The sequence below is a fragment of the Balaenoptera borealis genome (genome assembly GCF_965194805.1).
Source record: "Balaenoptera borealis genome assembly, chromosome: 20".
NCBI lineage: Eukaryota > Metazoa > Chordata > Mammalia > Artiodactyla > Balaenopteridae > Balaenoptera > Balaenoptera borealis.
This window is the reverse complement of record NC_138879.1, coordinates 371,441-398,106: the sequence shown is the minus strand read 5'-3', so window position 1 is coordinate 398,106 and position 26,666 is coordinate 371,441. Positions and strand designations below refer to the sequence as shown.

Genomic DNA, 26,666 nt, shown 5'->3' with positions numbered 1-26,666 from the left:
TGAGAAGGGTATACGAGAGAAGATAACAGTAGCTGCCTTAGGAGGGGAACTGGGTAGTAAGAGCCTGTGTTTTATTATATACTCACTCAAACTCTGTACTTCATTACCCATTCAAAATCAACTACTTTTACTTAAAATTAGCAACCAGAACAAAGACATACCCACCAAAAAGGGGAGTGGCCACCATCCCCTGCTCCACCCATCTGACCCTGCTCTGCCAACTGCCTTCTACTCTGCCCACCAGCCCCTGCCCTGCCCCGCCCACCAGCCCTGCCCCGCCCACCTGCCCATGCCCCTCCCACCAGCCCCCCGCCCCGCCCACCTGCCCTGCTCCGCCCACCAGCCCCTGCCCCACCCACCTGCCCCTGCCCAGCTGTGGGTCTAACCTCTCTCTGCCTTTGTTCCCACCCCCACCCCCACCCCCCTCCTGCTTCCCTTTCAGGCCTCAGTAACATCATCGGCATCATCGTGTACATTTCCAGCAACACGGGAGACCCCAGCGACAAGCGCGACGAAGACAAAAAAAACCATTACAACTACGGCTGGTCTTTTTACTTCGGAGCCCTGTCTTTCATTGTGGCTGAGACCGTGGGCGTCCTGGCCGTAAACATTTACATTGAGAAAAACAAAGAGCTGAGATTTAAGACCAAACGGGAGTTCCTTAAGGCTCCCTCCTCGTCGCCCTACGCCAGGATGCCGAGCTACCGGTACCGGCGACGGCACTCGCGGTCCAGCTCCAGGTCCACCGAGGCCTCCCCGTCCAGGGACGCGTCTCCGGTGGGGCTCAAGATCGCCGGGGCCATTCCCATGGGCGAGCTGGCCATGTACACGCTGTCCAGGGAGCCCCTCAAGGTGACCACGGCCGCCAGCTACAGCCCCGACCAGGAGGCCGGCTTCCTGCAGGTGCACGACGTCTTCCAGCAGGACCTGAAGGGAGACGTGTGCATCAGCATGCTCCACCGGCGGACCACCCCGGTGTGAGCCGCCCCGTCCTCTCGGCACCGGCCTCTCCCCAGGTGGGCGGCTTGGACCCCACAGGGGGCATCTGACCCGTAAGACGGACCAACAACAGACTGAGGCCACACCCCACCCTCCCGGGTCTCCAGAATGGGCCGCGGGCTGGCTTGGAGCGAAGCCCCGGAGATGGGAATCAGAAGCAAGAAGGCTGATTTTATCCCCAAAAAGGGTGTTTTGATGCCCCGGGGTTCCGAAATCTCCCAGGAGGCCCCAGAGCTCTCCTGAGGCTGCACAGCCTTGCCCCACCCGGGAAAACAAAATCGAGCCATTATCTCCTCTTGGAAACAAATCTTCTGCCAGAAGAACAGGCTTTCGGGGCCTTCCCTCCCTGCCCGGGCTTCACCAGGCCCGCAGGGGCCTTTGGATGCTGGTCAGCTGCTTTTGAACCCAAGGTTCTGGCGTCTGTGAGCCGCAGGCGAGGAAGCCGAAGCTTGCCCCCTTTCCTTCTGTCTGTCTGTCTGTCTGTCTGTCTGTCTCTGGCAGCGGCCGCTTGTTGAGGTAACACTGACGCTGAGGAGAGAGCCTGTGACCACCTGGTGCTCTGGCCTTTGTGCTGTCCGGGGCCGCTTCCCTCAGCCTGAGGACGTCGAGGCCTGCGGAGGAATCCGTGGGGTTTGGGGGCGTCTTCGCTGGCCTGGGAGTGAGGTAAAGGCTCTCCTCTCTGCTTCTGGAAGGTTCTGCCTCACATGGAAAGGGCAGAAGTCACTGACTGTACTTGAGAGTCAGGAAGATTCCACGGGTCAGAGGAAGGGTGGTCTCTTACTTTGTCCCCCCACCTCTGCGCACTGGCCTGAGGAGCAGCTCTGCCCCTCCTGGGGGGCCATAGGGACAGACCTTCCCTCCAGCTGTTTGGCAACAAGAGCCCGAACCTTGTGCAAGAAAGGGAGACCCGAGGGTGAACAGAGACCAGAAGATCAGAACAAACCCCCGTTTCCGGGGTGGCCACTCATCCTGATTTCTTGCAGAAATGCCAGGAGAGCAGTTACATCAATTCCCTCTTGAAAAGTGGCAGCAGCCCCTGCCTCAGCCCCTGTTCCTGTCACTTCTTCTGCCCCCACCCCGCCCCGAAAGCACTCAGCGAGGAAGTTTGGATGAAAGGGCCAAGCACCTGGGAAGTGAGGCGGCAGGTTCCATGCTTGACATTTTTCCAACCGTTTCTCCCCTCTGGAGGCAAGCAGAGAATGTGGAAGCGTGTCCGGGCTCAGAAGGAAAGCTTTCTGGAACACGGAGCTGAGCCTCTTTTATATAAACACGTGCTTTCTGAAGACAGATCCTTTCTTACTTTTTGAGACCTGGTAATCCCTCTGAAGCAGTTGTCCGCAACCCCGGTAGCTGTCGTACTCAGAAGTGACAAGCAAGTTCTTACCTCAGCCACCTGCTCGTGGACCCCCTAGGCGGACTCGGCCCCGGGAGTTCAGATCCGGGTCATGGTCGTCGCCATCCTCCGCCGCCCCCAGAGGGGACCTCCACATGTCCCGCCCCCAGTGACCGCGTGCCGGGGCCCCTCCGCGCTTGCTCGAAACCCTTCCCTCCCGTCGAGGTTGGCTTTGTGTGGTTTGTCCAAGCATGTACAGCAGTGAGTGCTGGAGTGTCCGGGCTCGTGGCCTGCCCCTGCCCGCCTTCCCCCTCCCCAGGCCATGACACCATCCCACCAAGCTAGAAGGATGGGGGCAAAATCTGGGGACTCATCCCCAGCAAGGTCACTTCCAAAAGCAGGCAGCCTTGTCCTTTCTTCCACGTAAGCCACCTTCCCACCTGCTGCCCTGGAAGTTTCCATCATTTCGTGGAGAAAGCTGTGTTCCAATGAATCCTACCTCTTGCCCAGTCCCAGGAAGAGAACGCAGGGCCCACTTTCGGGGCCAAGAAAGTAGAAAGAAGCGACAGGAGGGACAGAAGAGCAGGGGGCAGAACCACCTCAGCGCCTCTGGTCTTCACAGCCTTTCTCCCACCGTTGCCCCAGGTTCTGGTCGCCCCCTCCTCCTCGCCTGCCCTCGCTCTGAGACCTGCGCCCACGGGGGCACTGGGTGGCCTGTGCCCCCCACACTCCCCCGACCCCACGCCCTCTCCATCCTGCCCCTGTGTGTCTCGCCAGTTAAGCCCCTGTGAATCCCGTACCTACTACTGGTTTTGGGTTGTTAGTTCTGTCTTTTTTTAATTAAATAAAAACATTTTTGAAACGTTCTCTTCTCGATGTGGGAGGGGGGAGGGGGGAGGTCCCTTCAAGTCTTAGTGGGCACTTAGTGTCCTCAGGTCTAGGAGACGCTGGGGACCCTCCAGGAGAAGGGGAGGCGAGAGCGGACCCTGTGCTGGTCAAGGCCAGTTTCTCTGGATTTTGTCCGGGTCACTGGCCACCCCCCCGGCACTGCCAGCTGGCTTCACGCTCCTGGGTGATGCCATGGAGGTGCCCTGTCACAGACGAGGCAGAAGAGGGACAGGCCACCCCCGGCGTGGCGGAAGCGTCTGGGCAGCTGAGCAAGCCAGGCCTGTCTTTAGAGTCTGCAGGGCAGGCGCTGGCTGGACCGGGCTGCAGCCTCAGGGGCGCCAGGCTGCCTGGTGGGTTCCTAAAAAGTCCCAGAACCAGCCTCCTTCCCCTCCCAATTCCAAAATGAATGAGGAGCAGATAGAGGGGTCCTGTCCCAGAGTGTGAGCTTTTATGCCTGGAGGAACTGGACGGGAGAATGCGGCTCCAACCAGAGGTCAAATGGCACGGAAGCCACCCAACCCCAGGCATGGCAGCTGCCTGCCCCCGCTCCCAGCCACCGGGAGGAGAGAAATCAGGGATGGAGAGGGGGACCAGAGAGACCCCTCTGATCAAGATACTGCACAGACCCCCGCCGGTCATGGTGCAACCCGCCAGGTTCACGCTGGCAGGTGGGCACCGGCTGTACGTCCACCCACCCCTTGGACAGGCATTGAGGCCGGATAATCAGCATCTTCCCCTGGTCCCACTGGAGCTGCAGCCCAGCGCACCTTCACATCCAGTGACACGTTCCCCTCTCTTTCAGGAGAATTTTCTTCCTGAGAGCCGTGGCCTTCTCTGGTCCTCCTGGAGCCAAGATGCACTGGACTCTTGAGCTTCCTTCAGGAGAACGTTGGTGTCACGAAGGCCTTTCCCAGGGCTTTGGGAGCGAGGCTGAGGTCCCAGTGTCCCCACATCCCGGCCCTTGTGGCTGCAGGAACCGGCTTGTCTGAACTTTCAGCCCTGGCTTTTTAACCCTCTTTCCTCCTTCCTGAGACAGGCACCCGGGGACACTGGTGTTCCCAGAGGCCCTGAGCCAGCCGGTGCTGGGGCAGGGGACCTCTGCCCTGTCCCACCCACTGACCCCTGCCAAGCTCCGGGCTCACGGCTCTGCCAGCCCGGAGCCATGACACTCGGCATTGGCACCAGGGGCCAGAACTTCTGGTTATTTTTAGCCCTGAGGAGACTCTGGCTCAGCACACGCTTTTTGCAGCGGTCCTGGGCGGACTCCTGTGTGGTCTGCATTCAGCGCCACGGTACGGCCTCCGTCCGACGCGGGGCTCACGCGGCCACGCGTTTCAGTTCAACGAAAAACTCTGTCTCCATAACCGGCAGAGTTAGAGCCGCGGGAACCGACACGGAAGTGGGTGGTCTAGGGCCCAGAGCCCCCTCCGGCCCTCACTTTACCCTTTCCCTGTATCACTCAGAGTAGGCTAATGGTGTAGCTAACCACCCCGAGTGCAGAATGGCTTAGTACAATGGAAGTCTATTTGTCACTCATAGAGTCCGGTCCATGGGGCGGGTACATTGTGTACAGAATACACACTGTCATTCAGAGGTTCAGAGACCCGCCGTGGAGGCTCTGCCATCCACAACCTGGGTGTCTAAGGTTGCCCTTGGCGTTGACATCCAGCGGGCAGATGGAGAAGGGGGACGGCAGGTGGTCTTGTGGGTAGAGGGTGTTGTGAGAGGTTTTAATGGACCAGGAAGTCGTGACATCCCCTTTTGCACACATGCCACTGGCCAGAGCTCAATCACGTGGTCCCACCTGAGAGCCGGGAGATGGGCTGTGTAGTCTAGCTGGGGAGGGGAGGAATACAGTTTGGGGCACAGCTGGTCAGTCTCAGCTCCTGGTCTGGGTCTTTGGGCATCTCCCTCTTTTGCCTCCCCTCCCAGATCATTTTGGGAGTGCCTACTTGAAACTGACCCCTTTGCCTGGGACTGCATCAGCCTCTGTGTGTCCAGAGCCCCTCCTCCAGCTCCAGAGTTGAAGTCGGGCCTCTTCTCTGCTCTGGATGCCCCATCTGTAAAATGGGTCCATGCTACCTTCTTCCTAGGTTGGAGGAGCAGGCTTGAGCTCAAGCCTTGACGTAAACAGGAATCTCAGGATCACTGGACATCAAGACCAGCCGGGGTGGCAGGTATCTTAGGAATCATCTCATTCAATGTGCTCATCATAGAAGAGGAATCAAGTCCAAAGAAGGAGGCGAGGGAGATGGAAGGGAGAATAAAAGGAAGGAAGGAAAATTTTTTGAGGATCTTCAGAACAAACTCAAAAGGGAGACACCACTAGCCCAGTGGTTCTCAAGTGGGGGGGGGGGGTGATTTTACTCCCAGGGGACATTTGCCAATGTCTGGAGACATTTCTGGCTGTCACAGCGGGGGAGGGCATGCTCCTGGCGTCTCAGGTGGAGGCTGAGAATGCTGCTCAACTCCCTACCGTCCCCGAGAATAATCTGGTCCAAAATGTCAGTAACTCCCGGCTGGTTTTACAATGAGGGGAACCGAGGCACAGAAAGGGGGAGGATCACACAGCGGGTTTTCAGTGCTGCATCGAGGCTGTGGCCACATTAGCAAAACTCACGTACTTATTCTCAGTATTTCCTTTCCCTTCAACACACTTGGATTTCTGCCTTTCTCCTCTTCACTTCTGAGCCAACAGTTGTGAAAACAGAAGTTGGGGGTTGAAGAAGGAAATGGGAAAAGGGCCACCTTTCCCTGGGGGAGGGGAGGTGTGCCTTGTCCCAGGGTTTGGGGGCAAAATGCTGATGGAATTGAACCAAAGGGCAGTGGTAGGATAAGCCCAGAATCCTGGCCCAGCTGGCCACTGGGCCTCACCACCCACTGCCGGCAGCTGCAGCGACGTGGCCAAGAGCCGGAAAGACAGAGACCAAATCCCCCAGCCACCCTTGGGCAGCACCGGCCAGTAACCCAAGCTCTCGCAGAGCCCCAGTTCCCTCCCGGGGCAAATGAGGAAGGAGGGTAATGCTTCCCTCCCAGGGCCGCTGGGAGAACGAATTAGACTTTAACTTAAGCAAACATTCATAAATACGCCAGCTTGGGGACTGGCCTTAGAGTGAGCTTTCAGGAGCGTCTGTCGACTAACAACACTCAAGGAATTTCCCCAAAAGAATTATTCTAGAACAGCCCTGGAAGGAGGTGCTCTGAGAGCCGGGCCCGCGGGGTGTCTGTGCCGGCAGCACGTCGGTAGGGGAGAAGCCCGTCTTCCAGCCCATCCAGGCACTGGGTGGTGCCCCCGGGAGGAGGCTCCTGTCCCAGTGGCTTCTCTGGCTGGTGCCCGTCCGTTTCTGCCCTCAGTGGTCCCCAGGCTGTGTGGGGAGAGGTCCTGTTTTAGGTCCCTAGTGTGCAGTTGGCAAGAGGAGAGGCCTGGCGGCGGGGAGAAGAAGGTGGGGGCAGGCCTCCCTGCAGGGGGCTCAGAGCCAGCCACGTGACTTCTGCTCCTGAGCTGGTTCCTAATATAGCACCCCTGGCCGCCCAGCCCTCGAGTTGGGCGGGGGAGGGGAGGCACCGAGGGGACCTTAGAATCCAGAGCGGGAGACGGGGCAGACACACCTGATACAGATATTTTTAAACTTGCAGCTTCCAATAAAACTGCTGGTGCAACCTCAGGAACAGAAGTCTGTGATCAAAGAGGGTGAAAAACCCACCCCCTCGTGCTCACAACTTCAGGAAAGGGGGCTGGGAGGGACCTACGTCCTGACCTTTGTCCCTTGATAAGGGTTCTCGGAGATACGTTAACCCCTGTGAGATCTCCAGAGTCCACAAATTAAATTGCAAATAACTAGGTGCTTTTTAAAACAAATAATACTTATGTTTTTCTCATTCTAAGAGTATTACATTTTACCTTTAAAAAGAATCTGCAAAATACAGAAAAGTTAAAGAAGAAGACACTACCAGCCAAAATCCCACCACCTAAGATGTAATCACAGTTAAGGTTTCACTGCACCCAAATGTACGTGGGGTCAATACCCTGCCCCTGTTCACTGTTATTCATTATGAGAATCTTCCCATGTCTTTAATTTAGATTATTCTTCGAAAACATAATCTTTAATGACTGCATGACACAGAGATCCCACCATTTATATAACTATTGCCGGATTCGGGTCTCTAGATCTTAAACAGTGTCTGGATGAGACCAAAGTTCGGGGATATTCAGGCTGCCTTTGGTTAAGGTCTGGTGACTTCTCTGGGAATTCCCTGCCAGTCCAGTGGTTAGGACTCCGTGCTTTTACTGCCGAGGGCCAGGGTTCAACCCCTGGTGGGGGAAGTAAGATCCTGCAAGTCACACAGCCAATACAAAACAAAATAAAACAAAACAAAACAGAATGATCTGGTGACTTCACACGATGACCTTCTGGCCCAGCTTTATCCCAGCGGCTGGTGAGAAGACCAGGCTCCTCGTCCACCACCAAACAGAGTCAGGATCTTGTCTGCGTACGCACGGGGGGTCTGGGCTGTGGCGATCGTGGCCTTCCTCCTCCACTCCCTGCCAGGAGGCTGTCTTCACACTGAGTGCTTCTTGGAAAGCTAGGGCTGCTTCTTCAATTACAAAACCTCATTCCTTCCAGTCACTGAGTGTATTAGCTAGTAAGGCTATGTAACAAATGACACCAACACTCTGTGCTCTTAAACAACCATTAAATACGGTCACAGAATCTTATCTCTGCTTGACAGAGGCAGGGTCAGGCTAGCTTAGCTCTGTTCCTGTGCCTGGGGCCTCGGCTGGAAGACTCGGTGCCCGATGGTGGGGGCTGGAATCATCTCAGGCCGCTCGGCTCACAGGCCTGGCAGGTGATGCTGGCTGCTGACAAAGACCTTGGCTCCAGTTTTCAGCCTGAATGTCTACACACGAGGCTTCTCACAGCACGGTGGCCAGGTCCAAGGGCGGGTGTCCCCAGAGCAAGAGGGAACGGTGGGAGTCTCAGAGGTCACAGAGCGTCACTCCCACTGCACTTGAAGCGTCCAGTCAAAAGCCTGCTTGAGGTCAAGGGGAGAGGAAGGGACTCCTCTTGTTGACGGGGAGCGGCATGTTCCGGAGGAACGTGCGAGAGCAGGAAGGCAGCTGCAGCCATTTGGGAAGATGCACTCTGGCCCCCTAGTCTCTGCAGGCTTCTCCACCCGCCAACCCTCCCTTCCACCTTCCGTCTCCACTGTGTCCTCTGGAACTGTCCTCCCGGGACAGATGAAAACTTATTTTCCCCCAAGGACTCTCCTTTTCCCCGCCCTCCTGCTGGGCTTCCCTGCCAGGGTCCCAGTGTAACACGCAGGCTGCCCAGCCCCATCCTCAGTCCCAAGAGGTGTGGGGCTGGAAAGGGAGAAGGGAGATCTGAGGGACCTTAGGATCCAGAGGAAGCTGGGGGGCAGATATACCTGATTCAGACACCTTTAAACTTGCAGCGCCCAACAAAACTGCCGATGCAACCTCAGGAACAGAAGCCTGCGATCAGAGGAGGTTCTGAACTCATGTCCTTGGACTTCTAACTGCAGGAGAGGAGAGTGGGGGGATGCTGACAGCTCCAGACCATCGCTCCTCCACCCTCCTGGGGAAGAGTCTTCTCAGAGGGCCTGGGCAGACCCCGCGAGCGCTTTCTCACCACTGTCACCTCCTGAACGCCCTCCCGGCTTCTCCTTCACGCCATCAGAGGCTTCCGCTCTGGCGCGAGGCCTCCTCTGCAGCCCAAGTCCTGCCACGTCAACGTCCACGGGGCCAACACTCCGACTCCTGGCCTCTCAGCTCTCCGGCCTGCGCACCTCCAGGGACCACCTGACCTTGTCGTGTCCACTCACCTTCATCCCCAGCCTGGATCTCACCATCTCCCCTGACGGTCCCCCCCGCCGGATCATCGGGGCCCCCATCCTCCTCTGACCACAGCTTCCACTGCACCCAGTTCCTTTGCCCATCCCCCCACTATACCTGCTTTGCAACCTCACCAAGCCCTTCAGGGTCTTGACCTCTCCATTTTCTCCCAACACGGTGACATTCCCAGGTCGCAGGGCGACCCTAACCATGACCTAACCAATCCTAACCAGACCTGACAAATCATCCTTTAAACCCACGCTTGCCCTCAGTTCCCTCGGCCTCTTCCTTCTAGTTTTTCCCCCTGGAAGAGCCGCAGCCCTCCTTCAGTGTCACCTCCCACCTTCTCCATCCCTGCACCTGAGCTGCAACGTGATGCCAGAAAAAATCAAGGAAATCATAAGTCAGTGCGTGTGGCACACAGAATAGTGGCCCCCAAAGATGTCCGAGTCCTAATCCCTGGAACCTGCGAATATATCACCTTACGTGGCAAAAGGGACTCTGCAGATGTGATTGAATTACGGATCTTGAGACAGGGAGATTGTCCTGGATTATCTGGGTGGACCCCACATGATCACAAGGGTCCATTTAAGGGAAAGAGGGATGCAGGAGAGTCAGAGAAGGGGATGTGATGATGGAAGCAGAGGTCGAGCGATGGGATCTCTGAGTTTGCAGACGGGAGAAGTCTGGGCCCCTGGACAGAGGCAGAGACCGTTCTTGGCTCACAGGTTAGAACTGGGGACGGCAGGCCTGAGGCGACAGAAGGTCCACGCTGAACCTTGCAGGGAGGGAGATGAAGCTGCGAAAAGAGGTTGAGACAGCAGGGTGGCGCCTTGTTTTATAGTCTTTTAAGACATACACCCAAGGCCATTTCTCAGCCTAACGAAGCCTGAGCTCAAAATCAGATCAACACGTTTCTGAAGAGGGTTCCCCCACCCAGGTGTGCCCTGGCCCCGGCTCCAAATGAGGCCCCCTTCTGGGAGGTGTTTCCTTCCCTCAATTATGTCTGGTCCTTCTTGGAAAAAGAGCAGTCTTTTGGGGCAAATGGAAGCTGGTTCCTCTGGACGAGTGAAGTGCAGCCAACTCCCGATGGGCTGAGTGCGGCATCTCTATCTGAAGAATGTCTGCGGAAAATGTCGGCTCTCCCTCGTGCACTTGATCACACAGGTGGCAGTGGTGCCCTCCTGGGCTGTCCCTCAGCACCTGGCAGCACATTAGCCTCTGGTCCAAGCTGTACTGGGTTAGCCCGGGCTGCCATTTCTTATGCCCCTGTGGCCATGGAAACGTCCTTTGGCTCATCTAGTGGAGGCAGTTATCTGAGCTCCTTCAGCCCATCTGTCCATCCATCCATCCGTCATTCAACCAACCTTTATGAAGAGCCAACCCTGGGCTCAAATCCAGGGGGTTCTCTGAGGGAATCCAGAATGAGTACATAATATAGTCTCCAGAAGCTTACAGCCCATCAGAGAAAGCTGATTCATCTGTAGTCTATAAGCAACAGTCGTAGCAATAACCAAGCTGGACAAACTGCCAACGACATCAGTCGGCTCAGGCTGCCGTGACAGAACGAACGCCTTAAAGAACAAAATGTGTTTTCTCACAGCTCTGGAGGCTGGAAGCCCTAGATCATGGTGCCGCACGGCTGGGTTCTGGTAAGAGCCCTCTTCCGGGCTTTTTTGCCTTCTCGCGAAGTCCTCCTGTGGCAGAGAAGAAACAGCAAGTTCTTTGGCGTCTGTCCTTATAATCCGTCACGGGCGCCCCACCCTCGTGACCTCATCAAAACCTAAATATCTCCTGAAGGTCCCACCTCCCAATACTATCCGGTTGGGGTTTGGGCTTCAACGTACGCATTTAAGGGGGACCTAATTCGGTACGTAGCATCTACCGCGGGCTGAGCTGCTGAAGTGCATTATCTCAAGTCCTAGAGGAAAAGGCGTTTAGAGGTTAACTGGCTGAAAGCCACACAGCTGGAGGCTGGCAGGGCAGGGCTCCGACCCTGCAGCTGGCTGGCTCCCGCACCCACAGGCCAGTCCCCGGGGAAGGGTAGGGCCTTAGCGGAGGCTGCTGGCGTGGCCCAGCTCCGGCCTCCACGGAGGCCCCCACCCGGCCCGGTGCGGCCTGGGGAGCAGAGCAGACAGCCTGGCTTCTCGGAGGGGCCTGCGGTGCTGCTGTGGCCGAGGCTGAGTGCGCCTGCGGGCCAGGCCCCCCGAGGGCGCTCTCGGAGACCTCGGGGGGCTCCCGGCGCTGGTAAGCTTAGGGTGCCACTCCCACCACACCAGGAAATGCGCTTCTTCCTGGATGGTCAGTCCTAAAGCTCCAGCATCTACTTCTTGCTCTTCACCTGCTGCTGGGCTGGGGTCCCTGGCACACCGCGGGTCCGCATCAGGCTACCCAGCGCCCCCTGAGACCCCGGCCGCCTGGGCCCTGGAGCCGGGCCCACAGGGGCGATGCCAGGGGCCTGAGGCCGCGCGTCACGTGCCAACTTCCAAGAGTGCTCTTGGGGGCAGCTGCCTGAAGGCACACGGGCACTCTCTGAGCTGAAGCGAGCCGTGACAGGTGCCGGCAGGTCACTGGGCTGTGACGGGTGTGGGGGATGCGGGCAGGGGGAGGAGGGGGCAGAGGTGAGGAAGGTTCAGAGAGACGCTGTCGGGAGATTACAGCTTGGATGAGGGGCTGGTGTGTGATGCAGAGGTTCAGGCCGGTCTGTGGCTGGAGCCCTGAGGTCTCCGCCCTGTGCTTGTTCACGGGGGTCCTGGTCTGTGACGTCCTGTCTCTAGCCCACAGGTTCCTTAATCAGTCACAACGGGGTTCAGGACACGGTGCCCCAAGATATGGTACCTTGGCATGCTGCACATTTAAACTGAAGGAATTGGAGAAACGGCAGGTGCAGAAGGCCTCTCTGACCCTCCCCTGAAGCAGGTCATGAGACACTCACATGAGAGGTGCCCTCCTTATGCCCAGAAGAAAGGAGCAAACGTCCCACAAATGCAGAGGAGCATCTGAATGAACAGACTTTGCTTCCCCCCACCCCCCACCAGTTTCCTGCCCTTCGCTCAATCCTTTTGTCCTGTTGTATGTTCCACTCTTTTTTAAAAAAAATATTTATTTATTTACTTACTTATTTATTTATGGCCGTGTTGGGTCTTAGTTGGGGTATGCGGGCTTCTCTCTAGTTGTGGTGCCGGGGCTCCAGGGCACGTGGGCTCTGTAGTTGTGGCGCGCAGGCTTAGCTGCCCCGCGGCACGTGGGATCTTAATTCCCCGACCAGGGATCGAACCCACATTGGAAGGTGGATTATTTACTGCTGGACCACCAAGGAAGTCCCTGTACCCACTCTTCATCACACACAGCACGCATTAAAACGCTCAGGTATAAATCGTGAACAGCGTTTCTCTCTGGATGACGAAAGGGGTATTACAGACAAGGAATACAAAAAAAACAAGTATCACTTTTCTTCTCCATATACATGTATGTGGTTGCATTTTTATAATGAACATGTTTTCATTCAGGGAAAAAAAATTAAAGTATTACAATAAATACACTACTCAAAAAAAAAAAAGGCTCAAGTTTAACAGATTCTTTAAGTCTTCATGTTTTACAAAGACTTCTGTGCCACATAAAACTTACATTAGGACTTCCCTGGGGGCGCAGGGGTTAAGAATCCGCCTGCCAATGCAGGGGACATGGGTTCGAGCCCTGGTCCAGGAAGATCCCACATGCTGCGGAGCGGCTGGGCCAATGCACCACAACTACTGAGCCTGCGCTCTAGAGCCGGTGAGCCACAACTACTGAGCCCACGAGCCACAACAACTGAAGCCCGCGAGCCACAAATACTGAAGCCCGTGCACCTAGAGCCCGTGCTCCGCAACAAGAGAAGCCACTGCAATGAGAAGCCCGCGCACTGCAATGAAGAGTAGCCCCCGCTCGCCGCAACTAGAGAAAGCCCGCGCTCAGCAACAAAGACCCAACACAGCCAAAAATAAATTAATTTTTAAAAACCCATTAATTTGTATGCTTTTCTCTTGTCAATTTGTCTTTCGTTAGGGTAAAGGACAAAGGTATTTTTCCTCCCCTACAGTCAGAATATATCTCAAAAGTTCCTCCCAGCTCCAGCCACTGGTTAAGAGTTTGGGCTCTGGGTTCTGAAACCTGGCTTCACCATTCACCTGCTGTGTGACCTTGGACAAGTTACTTCATGTCTCTGAGCGTCTGGGTCCTTATCTGTAAAATGGGAGTGATAGTTGTCTTCACCTCATGGACTGGTGTGAAGATTAACTGCAGTGGTATGGTAAGGCTTAGCGGAGGGCCTGGTAGGTAGTAAGCACTCACTGAGGCTGAGCTCTCACTATGACCAGCATTGTTATTAGCAGTCTGTGACCTCGCGGCTGGACCCCTGGATGGTCCTCGTCACACAGGCAGTCTTTCTGTAAGCTGTGTCAACCAGAGGCCAGGATTTTAGAGGTCAAACCCCTGCCCAGCTCAGGGGTCTCTTCCTGGCCGTGCATCAGCTTCTTGGATACACCCCAAAAGAGGCCCCTGGTGACCTGAGAAAGGAGGTGCAGAAGCCTGGGAGGGCTGTAGGGTCTCCAGCCTGGAGTGCCGGCCCTGGGGTGGGGGGGGTGTGGGCAGGCGGTCCCCAAACCCCACGTGTCCTCTGTGGCAGCACACGCCCCTTAGCCTCTTAATAGTCACCTGTAAATCGACCTACTTCTGCTCTTCCTACTTAAGTATATTTATTTTGTAAATGACAATGTAACTGGAAAATCTTTATTACCTGCCATTAATAGAAGGTGCGACTAAAAGGGTACAGTGCCAACAGCACCACAGTCAAATCCAGCTGGGTTTTTTTTTTTTTAACTTTGGGTTTGTTTATTTATTTATTTATTTATGGCTGTGTTGGGTCTTCGTTTCTGTGCGAGGGCTTTCTCTAGTTGCGGCGAGCGGGGGCCACTCTTCATTGTGGTGCACAGGCCTCTCGTTATCGCGGCCTCTCTTGTTGCGGAGCACAGGCTCCAGACGCGCAGGCTCAGTAGTTGTGGCTCACGGGCCTAGTCGCTCCGGGGCATGTGGGATCTTCCCTGACCAGGGCTCGAACCCGTGTCCCCTGCATTGGCAGGCGGATTCTCAACCACTGCGCCACCAGGGAAGCCCCCAGCTGGGTTTTTTGTCCTCTCTAGGCTAGTCTTGGATTTACAAGCATCAGAAAGGTGTTAAAGACTTACTAACCCCAGACAGAGCTTTTCTTCTAGACCTCACTGGGGGGATGGAAAGAGAATTGATAAGGAAATAGTGCGAGCTGATGCGAGGCTCCGGAGCCACCGGAGGTCCTCCTGCCGTTTGGGGTGTGGTGGGGTTCAGGGCTGGAGCGCCCGCCTGGGCGGTGGGCTCCAGAGGCCCCGGGCAGGGCAGCCCCGACGCGTCCCTCGGCAGGCTCCCCCCAGACCCCGGGACGAGGGCCCATTCACGCCCCCGCCACCCGTGACCGGCCCGCCCGGTGCAAGGACAGAGGCTACGCAGTCTGCGCCCCCCGGGGTCCTTTCAGGCCCAGAAGGAAGACGCTCGCACAGCCGGCCCGGCTGCCTGCCCCTCGCCCCTCCCAGCTCAGGTCCCCCGAGGAGAGTCCTGCAGTCACGCCAGCGCCCGCCCCCCCCCCCCCCCCCCCCCCCCCCCCCCCAGCGTGCTTCTGGCTCCAGGAGCGAAGACGGCCCTGAAACCCGAGGAGCAGCCGTCCTGGGCCAGGCGCCGGGATGGGCATTAATAGAAGCCTCCTCAGGCCGCTGACACGTCTGGGCAGCTGCTCGGCCCGTCCAGCGCCCCCCCGCCCACGGCCGGCCCCCTCCGGCCCCGCCGGGCACACTGAACCGCTGCGGCCGCCCCGGCCCGACCGCCACCTGCCCGGGAGGACGCGGCCGCCGGACCTGCCCCAGCGCCCGCCGCTCCGCGCCCGCCATGCCGCAGACCGAGGCCCTGAAGGTCCGCCTGGCCCTCCTCTGCGTGCTGGCGGGCATCGTGCTGGCGCTGGTGGCCGTGGTGACCGACCACTGGGCCGTGCTGAGCCCCCACGTGGAGCACCGCAACGCCAGCTGCCAGGCGGCGCACTTCGGCCTCTGGCGGATTTGCACCAAGCGGATCGTGCCGGGCGACGGCAGGGACAGGAGCTGCGGACCCATCACCCTGCCTGGGGGTAACGTACCTCCCCAGCCCCCCTCCTGCCCGTCCGGGTCCGTCCCGGGAAAGCCGCGCGCCCGTGGGCCCGGGGGCGCGAGCTGGGCGGCGCGCGGTTCAGTCGGTGGCCCGCGGCGGCCCGGCAGCGAGGGCGTCCGGCCCCAGCTGTTTGCGTCCGGCTGGGGCTCGGGGCTCGGCGCCCAGAGCGGAGGTCTGGACGGGCGGGCAGAGGCTCAGCAAAGAAACCAGACTAGGGCTCCGGGTGCACCAGGCCCCACCCTCTCCCTGCAGACGCAGGCCCCTGTCCTCGGGTGAAAGGGACCCCCGGCGCGGGGGAGGGGGCGGTTCATTCTCCAGCCTCCAGGCTGCGGTGTAGACAGGATCGGCCACAGAACTTACAGGGCCCTGTGCAAAATGAAAATGCAGGACTCCTTGTCACGATTATTAAGAATGTCAAGACGGCAAGAGCACGAAACCAAGCGGGAGTCCCTCCTGGGCACAGTTCGCATGTTTGTGCGGCAGGACCGGGCTGTGGACCAGCCACCTGCCTTTTTGCCAGAACTGTGGGTCCTCCTGCACATCTTCCCTGACCCAGGGCCCCTTCAGAATTAGAAAGTGTTTCCTTCCACTGTGATTTAGATGCCGTCCTCGACTTCCTACCGTGTGAGCGAAGCACACATTGAAGGAGAGCTCTTTGTCCAGAGCACCTGGTATGAGGGTGGCTAGTCTGTTCCGCAGACGTGGAGCCCTCCCCATGCATAGCAAACAGAGTGGGTGCTGAGGACAGAGGCTTGTGCAGGGAATCAGAGGCCACGACCCCCAAAGGACTATGGGGCTTGACAAAGCCCATCACAGCCTCTGCTTCTTCCTATAAAACACGGATCTTGGGCTCAGCAACATAAAGTCCCTTCCAGTGCTTACAGCTGTCACTCCAAGGTGACAGTGGACCAGGGTGAGTGAAGCATCCCACCTGGTTTTCAGAATTATGCCCTCTGTTATCGGACGGGCTGTTCCTGGAGCCCTTACCTTCAAGAAAGTCACTGCTAAGTCCCCAAAGATCTTGCAGTCCATGTGGGGAGGAAGGTGCCCAAACCCCTTTCCGCCACTTCGCTCCTTCCTCTTCCTTCCCCTCCTGCTGGCTCCAGGAAACCCCTGCCCTGCTCGCTCCTACTGGACACCCGGAAGACTCATAAACACCCAGCTGTCTTGGAAACACCAAGTCCCAGGCCTGAGGGCTTTAACAGGCACAGACATGTGCTTGAAGGGTATCACGTAGCCCAGATGCCCACGCCCCTCAGCCACTGCTGAGCACACCCATAAACAGGTGCCTCACCCAGCCAACTCCCCTGTGCAGGGCAGGGCAGGGCAGGGCAGGGCAGGGCAGGGCAGAGTCTCCAGGGACCATGCATGGGAACGCACTGTTAAGGTCCTGTCCACCTGTCCTTGGCGCCAGGCTTTTAAAGCCTGGTGAGTTTACAGAGCAGGAGAAGAGAGAGGTGAGGTGAGTCTATACAAGGAGACAGGCGGGAGGGAGGCGAGTGCACCAGCCGCAGGGGACGAGCCAGCATGGTTTGGCCTTGAGCCTGAGCAGACTCTATCTCCAGGCTGTCTTATCCTGGTCCATAATCATACCTTCCATACTTGTGAGCACTGCCTTACCCCCAACAAGCTTCCGAAGTGTATTCCTGCCTTCTTCCCTCCTTTCTCTGCAAGTGGACATCTTTTTCCTTCCCCACCCATCCTTCCTGTGCTCTGTTGGATCACTCTTTTCCAGAGGGAGGAACAGAGTTAATTTGTGTTCTCTCATTTATTAACAACAACATCAACAACTGCAAATACAAACCTAGCACTGTCTGCCAAACATTTTCTTTTTCTAAATATTTTATTTATTTATTTTTGCCAGCATTGGGTCTTAGTTGTGGCACATGGGGTCTTTGTTGTGGCAAGCAGGCTCTCTAGTTGTGGCGTGCAGGCTCCAGAGCACGTGGGCTCTGTAGTTTGCGGCACATGGGCTCTAGTTGAGGTGCGAGGGCTCAGTAGTTGCAGCACGTGGGCTTAGTTGCCCCGCGGCATGTGGGATCTTAGTTCCCCGACCAGGGATCCAACCTGTGTCCCCTGCATTGGAAGGCAGATTCTCAACCACTGGACCACCAGGGAAGTCCCCCAAACATTGTTTTTTTAAGTGCCTTACATATATTAACTTCGGATGACATCAGAAAAAATGACAGAGTAAGAACCTCTAAAAATCCTCTTCTCCATAAAAACAATGAGAAGATTAGCCAAAATGGTCAGAATAAACTTTTTCAGAACTCTAGAAATTAACCAGTCTTGCAGCAATCCAGCAAGTGCTTATTCAAGAAAAACTGGTGAATCTCAGTGGGAACAATGAGCTTTGTGGTGTCTTAACGCGCACTATTCCTGTTCTCCCCTCCCCGACTCTGTCATAGCCATGAAAACCAACAGCTGTGTGAGAAAAGAAAGAAAGAGAGAGAGAGAGAGAGGGAGGGAGGAAGGAAGGAGGAAAGGAAGGAAGGAAGGAAGGGAAGGAAGGGAAGGGAGGGAGGGAGGGAAAGAAAAAAAAAGACTAAGGCAGAAATGTAGGCTATTTAGCTGAATGCTTGGTCCTCTGCTTAGCACAAAGCACCTCAGTAAACACTGGGAGATGTGTTGGTTCCAAGCATTTTAGGAAATCTCTGTGAGCTGACCACCAAACTAATTGAGCAGAGGAGATTTCAGTGGCCGTACGTGAATACAGACTTCACAAAATTAATTCAGAAATATCACTTAACAAGCAACAGTAACCAACAGCCACAGGAGCAAACCCTGGGGAAGAGTGGACATCTAATTTCCAGAGTTGCTACATTTATTATATTGTTTAAAATGTTGAGTTTTAAATTTTAAATTAAAAAAATTACAAGGCACACAAAGAACTAAAAAAGCATGGCGCATACATGGGGTGGGGGTCAGGATGGGGGATGCAGCCAATAGATCCTTAAGGAGGCCCAGATATTGGACTTACTAGATAAAGATTTTAAATCAGCTATTTTAGATACAAAGAACTGAAAGAAACCATGTTTAAAGTACTAAAATGAAGATGAGAATGATATCTCATGAAATAGAGAATATCAATAAAGAGATATAAACGATTTTTAAAAGACCCAAGAGAAATTCTGGAGTTTTGAAGTACAACAGTTGAAATGAAAAATTCACTAGAGGGGTTATATAGCAGATAGAAGAAAAAAAACCAGTGAACCTGAAGATAGGTCAGTTGAGATTAGCTAGTCTAAGGAACAGACAGGAAAAAAAAATGAAGAAAAATGAACAGAACCTCAGAGACCTGTGGGACAGTATCAAATGTATTAACATATGCATAATAGCAGTCTCAGAAAAAGAGGAGAGAGGGAGAGAGGTGGGGGCAGGGGAGGAGCAGGAAGGTTATGTGAAAAATAATGGCTGAAAATTTCCCAAATTTGATGAAAAACAAATCTACAAATTAATCTACAAATTCATGAAGCTTAATGAACTCCAAGCAGGATAAATTCATACCTAGGCACATCATAATCAAACCATTGAAAGATAAAGTCAGAGAATTTTGTAAGCAACAAGAGGAAGCAACTCATCACATACAAGAAATTCTTAGTAAGATTAAACAGCTTATTTTTGCTAGAAACCATGGAGGCCGGAAGGCAGTGGGATGACAGATGATGATGGATAGATAGATACATAGATAGATGATAGATAGATAGATAGATGATAGATAGATAGATAGATGACAGTAATCAGGGTCATCAAATCCTCACAAAATCCTTTACAAGGTGATACTATTATCATCATCCAATCTTACAGATAAACAAGGGACTAAGAAGTTGAGTGATTTGACGAAGGTCACACAGTTACCATGGCAGAGCAGCCAGGACTCGTACACCTAAAGTTCACCTTAGTTGCTACATTATACTACTTATTACAACAACCCGGTGAGGAGGCAAGGGGTTCCCATTCTACGTGTGAGAAAACTGAGGCTCAGAGCGGCCTTCCTGAGGCTAAAGTCTCAAATCCAGAGTCTCTTTGCTCTCCAGTCCCTCCCCACACCCTCCACGGCACATACAAACACCATATTCCCAAAAGCTGCTGACCCAAGCAAACACATGAGAGACCAACTTTGACATGACGTGATTTAGAGGAAGCTGCATCGAGAGCTGGTGAAATAGAGGAAGCTTTTCAAGGTCCCACTCAGTCATAGAAAGCTGGAGGCTCTGAGGACACAAATTGTCTAATTTGGGTTTTCCACTGACCACGAGTCTTAGAAGGACTGCCACGCACCACATCAGCATCTGAGGTCAATTCCAATGTCTCCAGAACGAGAGCAGGGGCTTCCCAGTTGTCAGAAGAGGCTGCTAGTCTGAAAGCCCAAATGAATCCTCAGAAAGGTCATCCCGTGCCCTTGGGCTGTGTGGAATGTTGTTTCTTTTCAGACTCTGCCTCTTTAGCACAAGGCAGCAGCAGTGCCCAGTTTCTCTAGTGGCCCATCTTCTCTTCTAGTACGTGGGGCAGGACTGGAGCCAAATGGAAGAACATGACACTACTGACTTCAAGAATCTCAGAGGCTCCCTTTCCCATCCGCAGGAGCCCATACTGGAGACTGGCCATAACTAGACTTCTCCCCCATACAACAGCAATGCTCTGAAGCTCTGGGGTCAGGTCTTGAGGATTTCTCCAGCCCCTTTCAATCAGAGGGATGGGGAAACACAGAGCACAGAGAAACCACTATCGGGAGAATCAAGCACTGCTTTTACCAAAAGGGTGAAGATAACCCTGGCATTGATGCAAGTAACAAGTGGGTGAAACATTTCTTCTGACCCTCAGAGCACTCGTTCCCTTGGTTTTGTGCAAATCAACAAGGTTTTGTTTTTTTTTTAATATATATTAAAGTCTGCATCAACGAGCATTGGGTTGATACATTCTCAGTGATAACCCAGAGGCATCCCCTAATCATACAAGCTGTGCCAACTATCAGAGAAAGATCTATATTAACTCAAGTTCAGCTTGGAGTTAAATGTGCCTTCTGTTCTAGTTCTTTGAAATTGGCACAGATATGGTTCTGCATAGATAGTCCCTCCCTTAATCAGAATCTTTGGTTAGCCGAATATTCCAACCCCAATAACTGATTTACGACATTTTTTTTAAGGAATAATCCACTTAAAGTTTTTAGATCACTGAGTCTTATGACTGTTCATGGTAGAAACACAGAAAAAAAGAAATACAAATATTAAAATCACTGTGAGCCATTTGCAGAGACAAGGAGGCTGCAGGAGCCTCGGAGCTGCTAATTATGGCCCCAGGTCACCACCCCGGCCTTGGTGTCTCCGCCAACCTGGTCCAAAGCCCTTGCTCCCTCTGCCCAGTGAAGGGGCTGGAGCCCATCAAGGCAAAGCTGCAGGTCCTGAGCAAGTGGGATGTAGGCCGGGGGCACGGGGTAGAGGGACGTCAGCGAGGCAGAGGCGAGAAGGCTCATAGACTGCACGCAGTCTCTCCCTCCCACCCGTTACCCATGCGGGGCCCGTCTCAAATGTCCTTCCTTTTCAAGTTGCCCTTGATGCGGTTCACCCAGACAGCACCCAGGCTAAGGGCGGGGGCGGGGACTGCCCATCCCAGCAGGACCGTGGGCAGTTCTTGAGTGACACTGGCAGGTGCCCGAGCTGATTAACCCGAACGGGACCACAAAGGGGCCGTGGCCTCCAACGGGCAGCCACGGGCCCTGCAGCGGACGCTTCTCCTGGTCAGCGCAGAGGCCGCTGGCCTTCCTCGTGTGCTAAGTGCAAGAGAGCAGACGGGGTTGGCTCGCCCCTCCTCAAGCCCGAGGACCAGCCACATCAGAGAGAAGCGGAGGCTTCCAGGTGCCCTGCGTGGGTGCCCCCCAGCGCCCATGTGAGAGAGCACTGGAGAGAGGAGGGGAGGGAGGGGAAGACTGAACCTGGGCCCCCGTCCCCACCCCCGAATCTGCAGGGTGGCTCCCCCAGGAGCCTGGTGTCTGTCTCGGGGGGGCCGACACCCCGAACTCTACCTGTGCAAGAGGAGCCTTGGCAACGGGGACCTGCCAGACAGCTGGGCCTTGGCCAGGCTCTCGATGGGCCTTTCATGCCGAACACTGTTCACTTGGCTTGTGCGTCGTCAGGGAGGGAACTGACCGTGAAACACACTTGAATTCAGTCAGTTCTTTTCAGACGGTTTTCAATGACGACCGAGATTGGCCCTTAAAGAAGGAAACAGAAGTTTTCCTCTGTCCAGAGGGAGACACGAGGAGACCTGTGACTCCGCACGAGCCATTTTGAAGCAGGGATTCAAGAGAATCTATAGCTAATAATCTAACAAATATAAGAGGGTTCCATTTTGCTTTAAAATAGCACCAGAAGCTGCAAGAGAGAAAAGCACAGCATCAATCCCGAATCACCAGTGGCAGTCACACACCCCAGGTAACTCAGCTCAAAAGGAAAGTGATTTAAATATAGAAGCTCAAAGAAAAGGCTGTTTACCTCATGGAACATTTACTGCTGCTAAACTGGGCTCCATCTCCCGGGGTCACTCTCTTCCTGGGCTTAGGGGAGCAGCAGTGACCCTGACATTGGGGGAGGGGGAATGGGAGGCCACAGGCTTCAGTGGAGCAAGATTATACAGGTCAGGCAGACGGAAGCCTGGACCCCAGTGAAAGCTATGACTTCGCAAATCTCAGGTTTGTTTCCAAAAGAAGCTAGGCATCAAACACCTGGTGATCATTTGAATGTAGGTAAAGAAATGGATGCACAAACTAGATGCCATATAGACTAGGAGCAGAGATGTTTTTCTATTGAGGTTCAAGGATCCACAGGAAAAAGAATTCAATGAAGGGCCTCACATAAGTAAAAAGCAACCTATGGGCTTCCCTGGTGGCGCAGTGGTTCAGAGTCTGCCTGCCAATGCAGGGGACACGGGTTCGAGCCCTGGTCTGGGAGGATCCCGCATGCCGCGGAGCGACTAGGCCCGTGAGCCACAATTACTGAGCCTGCGCGTCTGGAGCCTGTGCTCCGCAACAAGAGAGGCCGCGATAGTGAGAGGCCCGCGCACTGTGATGAAGAGTGGCCCCCGCTTGCCGCAACTGGAGAAAGCCCTCGCACAGAAACAAAGACCCAACACAGCCAAAAATAAATATAAATAAATAAATAAAATTTTTAAAAAAATGCCAACATTGCCATCAAGTTTCCTTTAAAAAAAAAAAAAGCAACCTAATTTAGTTTTTTTTTTTAAAGAAACAAAATAGTATAAGATAACCCATTCATCTACTTCCTAAATCAAGAGTATAGAATAGTAAACTGTATTCAATAAGCAATAAGACTATCCTTTGATTTTACAGTATATCTAGTCATAAGAGAGATTAAAGGAGAAGAACGGAAGAGAAATTATATTGAAAATCAGTGTGAATTTCTTTGTTCTGAGTTCTTCCTCTGCCCCCTATCAAATCCAGATTTTTGGTCCTACTGCCAGCACAGATCTTCTATGGCTTTTCTGACACTAATCAGGTGGGCCAAGCAGCTCACCTGGGGAGGTCTTATCTGGGCTGTTTCTATGGCCACAGGCATTGAGGGCCTAATGAAATGAGCTTTTGATCACGTTTGGCCCTCAATTAGAGGTTCTCTGCCCTTCACCCAAGTCCATATAGATGGCCTACTCAGAAAAGCCCTTTGAAGGGCATTTTAAGGGGCTGCGAGCCAGGCTTCTAAACCTGGCTGAACATCAGAATCTCCTGGAAAGTTCTTGAAAAACACTTTGCTTCCCAGGTCACACCCAGTGCCTCAGGTGGGCCTGGATGCAGATAAGAAACCCAGCCCTAGACTGGATGTGAACCAGGGTTTCTCAACCTCACCACTACTGACATTTGGGGCCTGTAATTCTATGTCGTAGGGGGCTGTCCTGTACATGGTAGGACGTTCAGCACATCCTGGGCCTCTACCCACCAGATGCCGGTAGCAGCCCTGCCCAGTTGTGACATAAAAATGTCTCCAGGCACTGCCCAGTGTCCTCTGGGGGCAGCATCAGCCCTGGCTGAGAACCACTGTTTGGCCCTGGGTTGACCACGGGTCCTGTACCCCCTAACAGATGACTTGAGCTCTGGGCCTCAGTTTCCCTGTCTGCCTAATGGGCTCAGTACCCCAGTGCTCTCTGCCCCCTGGACTCAATCAGCCTCAGCTCCCTGATGATCTCCCAGCCTCTAATGCAACCCCCTTTCCTACCAACGTTTTGGTCTCAGGGTTGGTGAAAGATGTTTGTTTCAGCCCAGAGTCAGGGTTTGGGGAGCAGAAGCCCCCTGGGGGACGGCACTCGCCCTCTCTCGGCTGAGCTCCTGCCCCGGCTGCAGCCCTTTCTCTCAACTCATAGCCCGTCTCCCTCCTTTGCAGAGAAAAACTGTTCCTACTTCAGGCATTTTAACCCAGGCGAGAGCTCGGAGATCTTCGAAGTTACCACTCAGAAAGGTGAGCCCGTGTGGAGAGCAGGGAGGGGAGGAAAAGTGGCTCCCGTCACGCTGCTGAACCGGAAAATCACGGGCGCAAATGCCCCGACTTCCGGGTCTCGATGACAAGCAGCCCCTCCCGATGCGTCTGAGCAGCGGCCTGGTCGCCCTCTGCGCCCCGAGACAGCCTCACCCGCCTCCAGGCACCCTGAGCGTCCTGCATCAGGGCTCGGGCGAGTTTGTGAAAGGGACTTGCCTGGTAGCTCCCAAAGGGCAGAAGGAGTCCACTTGCCCACAGAGCCCAAGGGACGCCACTGTCACAGGAGCTCTGACGACGGAACAAGGACACAAGATCCCTGTGATGGTCTGCAGGGCTGGCGGCTCAGAGTGAGCGCGGAGTCCCTCTGAGTCCCTCCCTCGCCTATAAGTCACTCCCCGAGAATCAGAGGGTGGGGACTGGGGCAGATGCGTGAGGGCCCCTGAGGCACACGAGCCCTGGGGGCCCTTGTGGGAACCGCCGAGCTCGGAGGCACCCCCTGGGCTGAGTAGGGACCCGCATGTGCATGTGTACAGAAGACTGCACGTGGCACGGGTATGCACGCACACGCACACATGCCCACATATGCAAACACGCACACATGCACACACGTGCACACACATGCACAGGTGCACACACTCTGACACACACACACACACACGCAGATCGTCTTGGGCACCGAGCTCTGTAACAAGCCGCACTCCGTCATCCTTCCAGAGGCTGCTGGTCAGTCCCAGGACAGACCACACCAGCCTGAGTGCCACCTTCTGCCCTGACACTCGGAGGAAGGGTTCTGCTCCAGAAAGGTCTCCAGCCGCAAATCTCACGCTTCCTTCCGAGGCCTCTGCCCCTGGAGGGAGGAACTTCAGTTTGGTGCCTGACCTGGGAGAAGGAATTAGGTCGTGTGCACGTCCTGGTCCCACCCCTTAGCCACTGTGCGACTCTGAAGGAGTGATTTAACCTCTCGGACCTCAGTTTTCTCACCTGGGAAAAGGGAACAGTAGAATGTGGTGCTGTCACTAACCTGGCTGCGGCACAAGCAGTGGTGACGAAAGGTGCAGGGGATGAGGCCCCCTCTGAGGTCCCGGCATCCCCGCCCTCTCGTGTGCCGCAGAGTACAGCATCTCGGCCGCAGCCATTGCCATCTTCAGCCTGGGCTTCGTCATCGTGGGGACCGCCTGCGCGCTCCTGTCCTTCCGGAAGAAGCGGGATTACCTGCTGAGGCCGGCAGCCATGTTCTTCGCCTTCGCGGGTAGGACGGGGGCTCCCGTCCGGGGGCCGGGTCTGCGGGGATGCTTCGACCCCATTGTCACGCCTACCTGGGGCCCGGGTGGGGACAGATTCCCAGGCTCCACCCAGGGGCGAGCTTGCCCAGGGCTTCAGCCAGGGCCGGTGGGCCGGGAGGGGGCAGATCTCGGCAATCTGTCCATTTCTTACCAAGACTTAAACCTCAAGGCAGGGAGGGTGCTAGTTACTAACAAAACTTTCAGTTAACCTTGAAATAGTGAAACGCAGGAAGGAACGCAAGGCCGCTAAAGGCAAAGGGCGCACTTCTGCAGCTTCCCGATGGGGGCCTCAGTCCCGGGGCCGTTTCACGCCCCCGCGCCTCCCCCGGCGGGGTCTCCACCTGGAAGCCCACGCGGAAGCCCCAGCGGGGCCCTGAGTCCAGCTCTGCCCCCAGGTCTCTGCATCTTCGTCTCGGTAGAGGTCACACGGCAGTCGGTGAAGCGCATGGTCGACAGCGAGGACACCGCCTGGATCAAGTACTATTACTCCTGGTCCTTCGCCTGCGCCTGCGCGGCCTTCGTCCTCCTCTTCCTAGGCGGCCTCGCCCTCCTGCTCTTCTCCCTGCCGCGGATGCCCCAGAACCCCTGGGAGTCCTGCATGGACGCCGAGCCCGAGCACTAGCCCTCCTGGGCCCCGACCCTCCTCGGGGCTGTCCCCAGCCCAGAACATTCTAGAAGGAGGCGGGAGCACTACTTCTCCCTGTTCCCACCCGCCCCTCCCCCCCCCCCCGCCTCCCCACCCCCGCCGGCAGCACAGCTGCTCGCCCTGTCTGAGCACTTCTCTGGGCGGTGAACCCAGCAAGTGGCCGTGGTCCAGACCTGCCCCACGCAGGAGGAAGGCAGGTGCACAGGCGCTTGGAGAGGCCCGACCTCCCGCTGGAGTTCCCCGTTGTCCTTGATAAGCCCACCGACTGTCCTCTGTGGCTCGTCTACCTGTTCTGGGTGTTCAGCTGTGTGAATGGCCAGACCCCCTCTCCTTCCTGGTGACCCGCACAGCCCCTCCTTGGCTTCTGGGAGCCCCAACAAGCAGTTTTTAACTGGTTAGACTCTGACTGTGGTTTGAAATAAAACCTCTTCAAAAACTTGCTTTTTCCTTGGCCTTGCATAGAAATTGTTGGGTTCCTGACCACAGCCCAGGGGCCCCGTGACCCAGCAGGGGAAATGAAGGCGTAGCCCCCGGGGATGTTGAGGACTTTTGTGGGGATGAGAGGGACAGAGGGTCTGCTTACCAACGAGACTTAGAGGTTCTGAATTCCAATTTGTAACTCTGGGCCCTGGGGTTGTCTTTGGGAGAAACCAGAGGCGGTCTGACCAGCCACGGGCGTTACAAATAAAGAGGGTTATTTCCAGAGCTGCTGGCATGCCAGGTATCCGAGTGCCAACACAGCACTCCAGCCGCGCAGCTGCAAGGCTCTGATTTCAGACACTGGATTTTTGTTGCAATGAACATCAGGAAACAGGGCTTTAGCAGCTAGACACGTAGGGCCTCCTGGAGTTTCATAATTTACACCCTTCCGCCTTCAAACCTCACCGTGCTCGGCCAGCCCTCAGAGATGGTGAGTCAGACACGGTGGGCAGAGAGGCCCCCTCCGCCCTTTGCCTTCACCGTGCGCCAGGGGTCCATG

The 26,666-nt window shown here is 55.3% G+C and overlaps 2 protein-coding genes and 1 long non-coding RNA gene across 4 annotated transcripts in view; 2 read left to right on the top strand and 1 right to left on the bottom strand.

Moving 5' to 3' along the window:
• The window catches only part of CACNG4 (calcium voltage-gated channel auxiliary subunit gamma 4), a 57,474-nt gene extending 54,276 nt beyond the window's left edge, over nucleotides 1-3,198 (top strand). The window contains exon 4 of the mRNA XM_082370956.1: nucleotides 443-3,198. Coding sequence (XP_082227082.1) covers nucleotides 443-981 — 539 coding nt within the window. The 3' untranslated portion in view covers nucleotides 982-3,198. The remainder of the gene's footprint in view (nucleotides 1-442) is intronic.
• On the bottom strand, nucleotides 791-16,607 carry LOC309617952. Its single transcript, XR_014238215.1, has 3 exons — nucleotides 16,266-16,607; nucleotides 3,988-10,771; nucleotides 791-927 (listed from the first exon to the last, which is right to left on the bottom strand). It is a non-coding gene; the product is annotated as an uncharacterized lncRNA (long non-coding RNA).
• CACNG1 (calcium voltage-gated channel auxiliary subunit gamma 1) lies at nucleotides 14,903-26,123 on the top strand. 2 transcript variants are annotated; one of them, XM_082370958.1, is made up of 5 exons: nucleotides 14,903-15,258; nucleotides 21,641-21,709; nucleotides 23,666-23,740; nucleotides 24,870-25,007; nucleotides 25,437-26,123. In XM_082370958.1, exons 1-5 carry the CDS (start codon nucleotides 15,024-15,026, stop codon nucleotides 25,661-25,663), a joined length of 744 nt encoding a protein of 247 aa, XP_082227084.1. In that variant the 5' UTR covers nucleotides 14,903-15,023; the 3' UTR covers nucleotides 25,664-26,123. The 2 variants fall into 2 exon arrangements, with proteins under 2 accessions (XP_082227084.1, XP_082227085.1); XM_082370959.1 differs by lacking the exon at nucleotides 21,641-21,709 and having other exon boundaries at nucleotides 14,911-15,258.
• The last annotated feature ends 543 nt before the right edge of the window (nucleotides 26,124-26,666 follow it).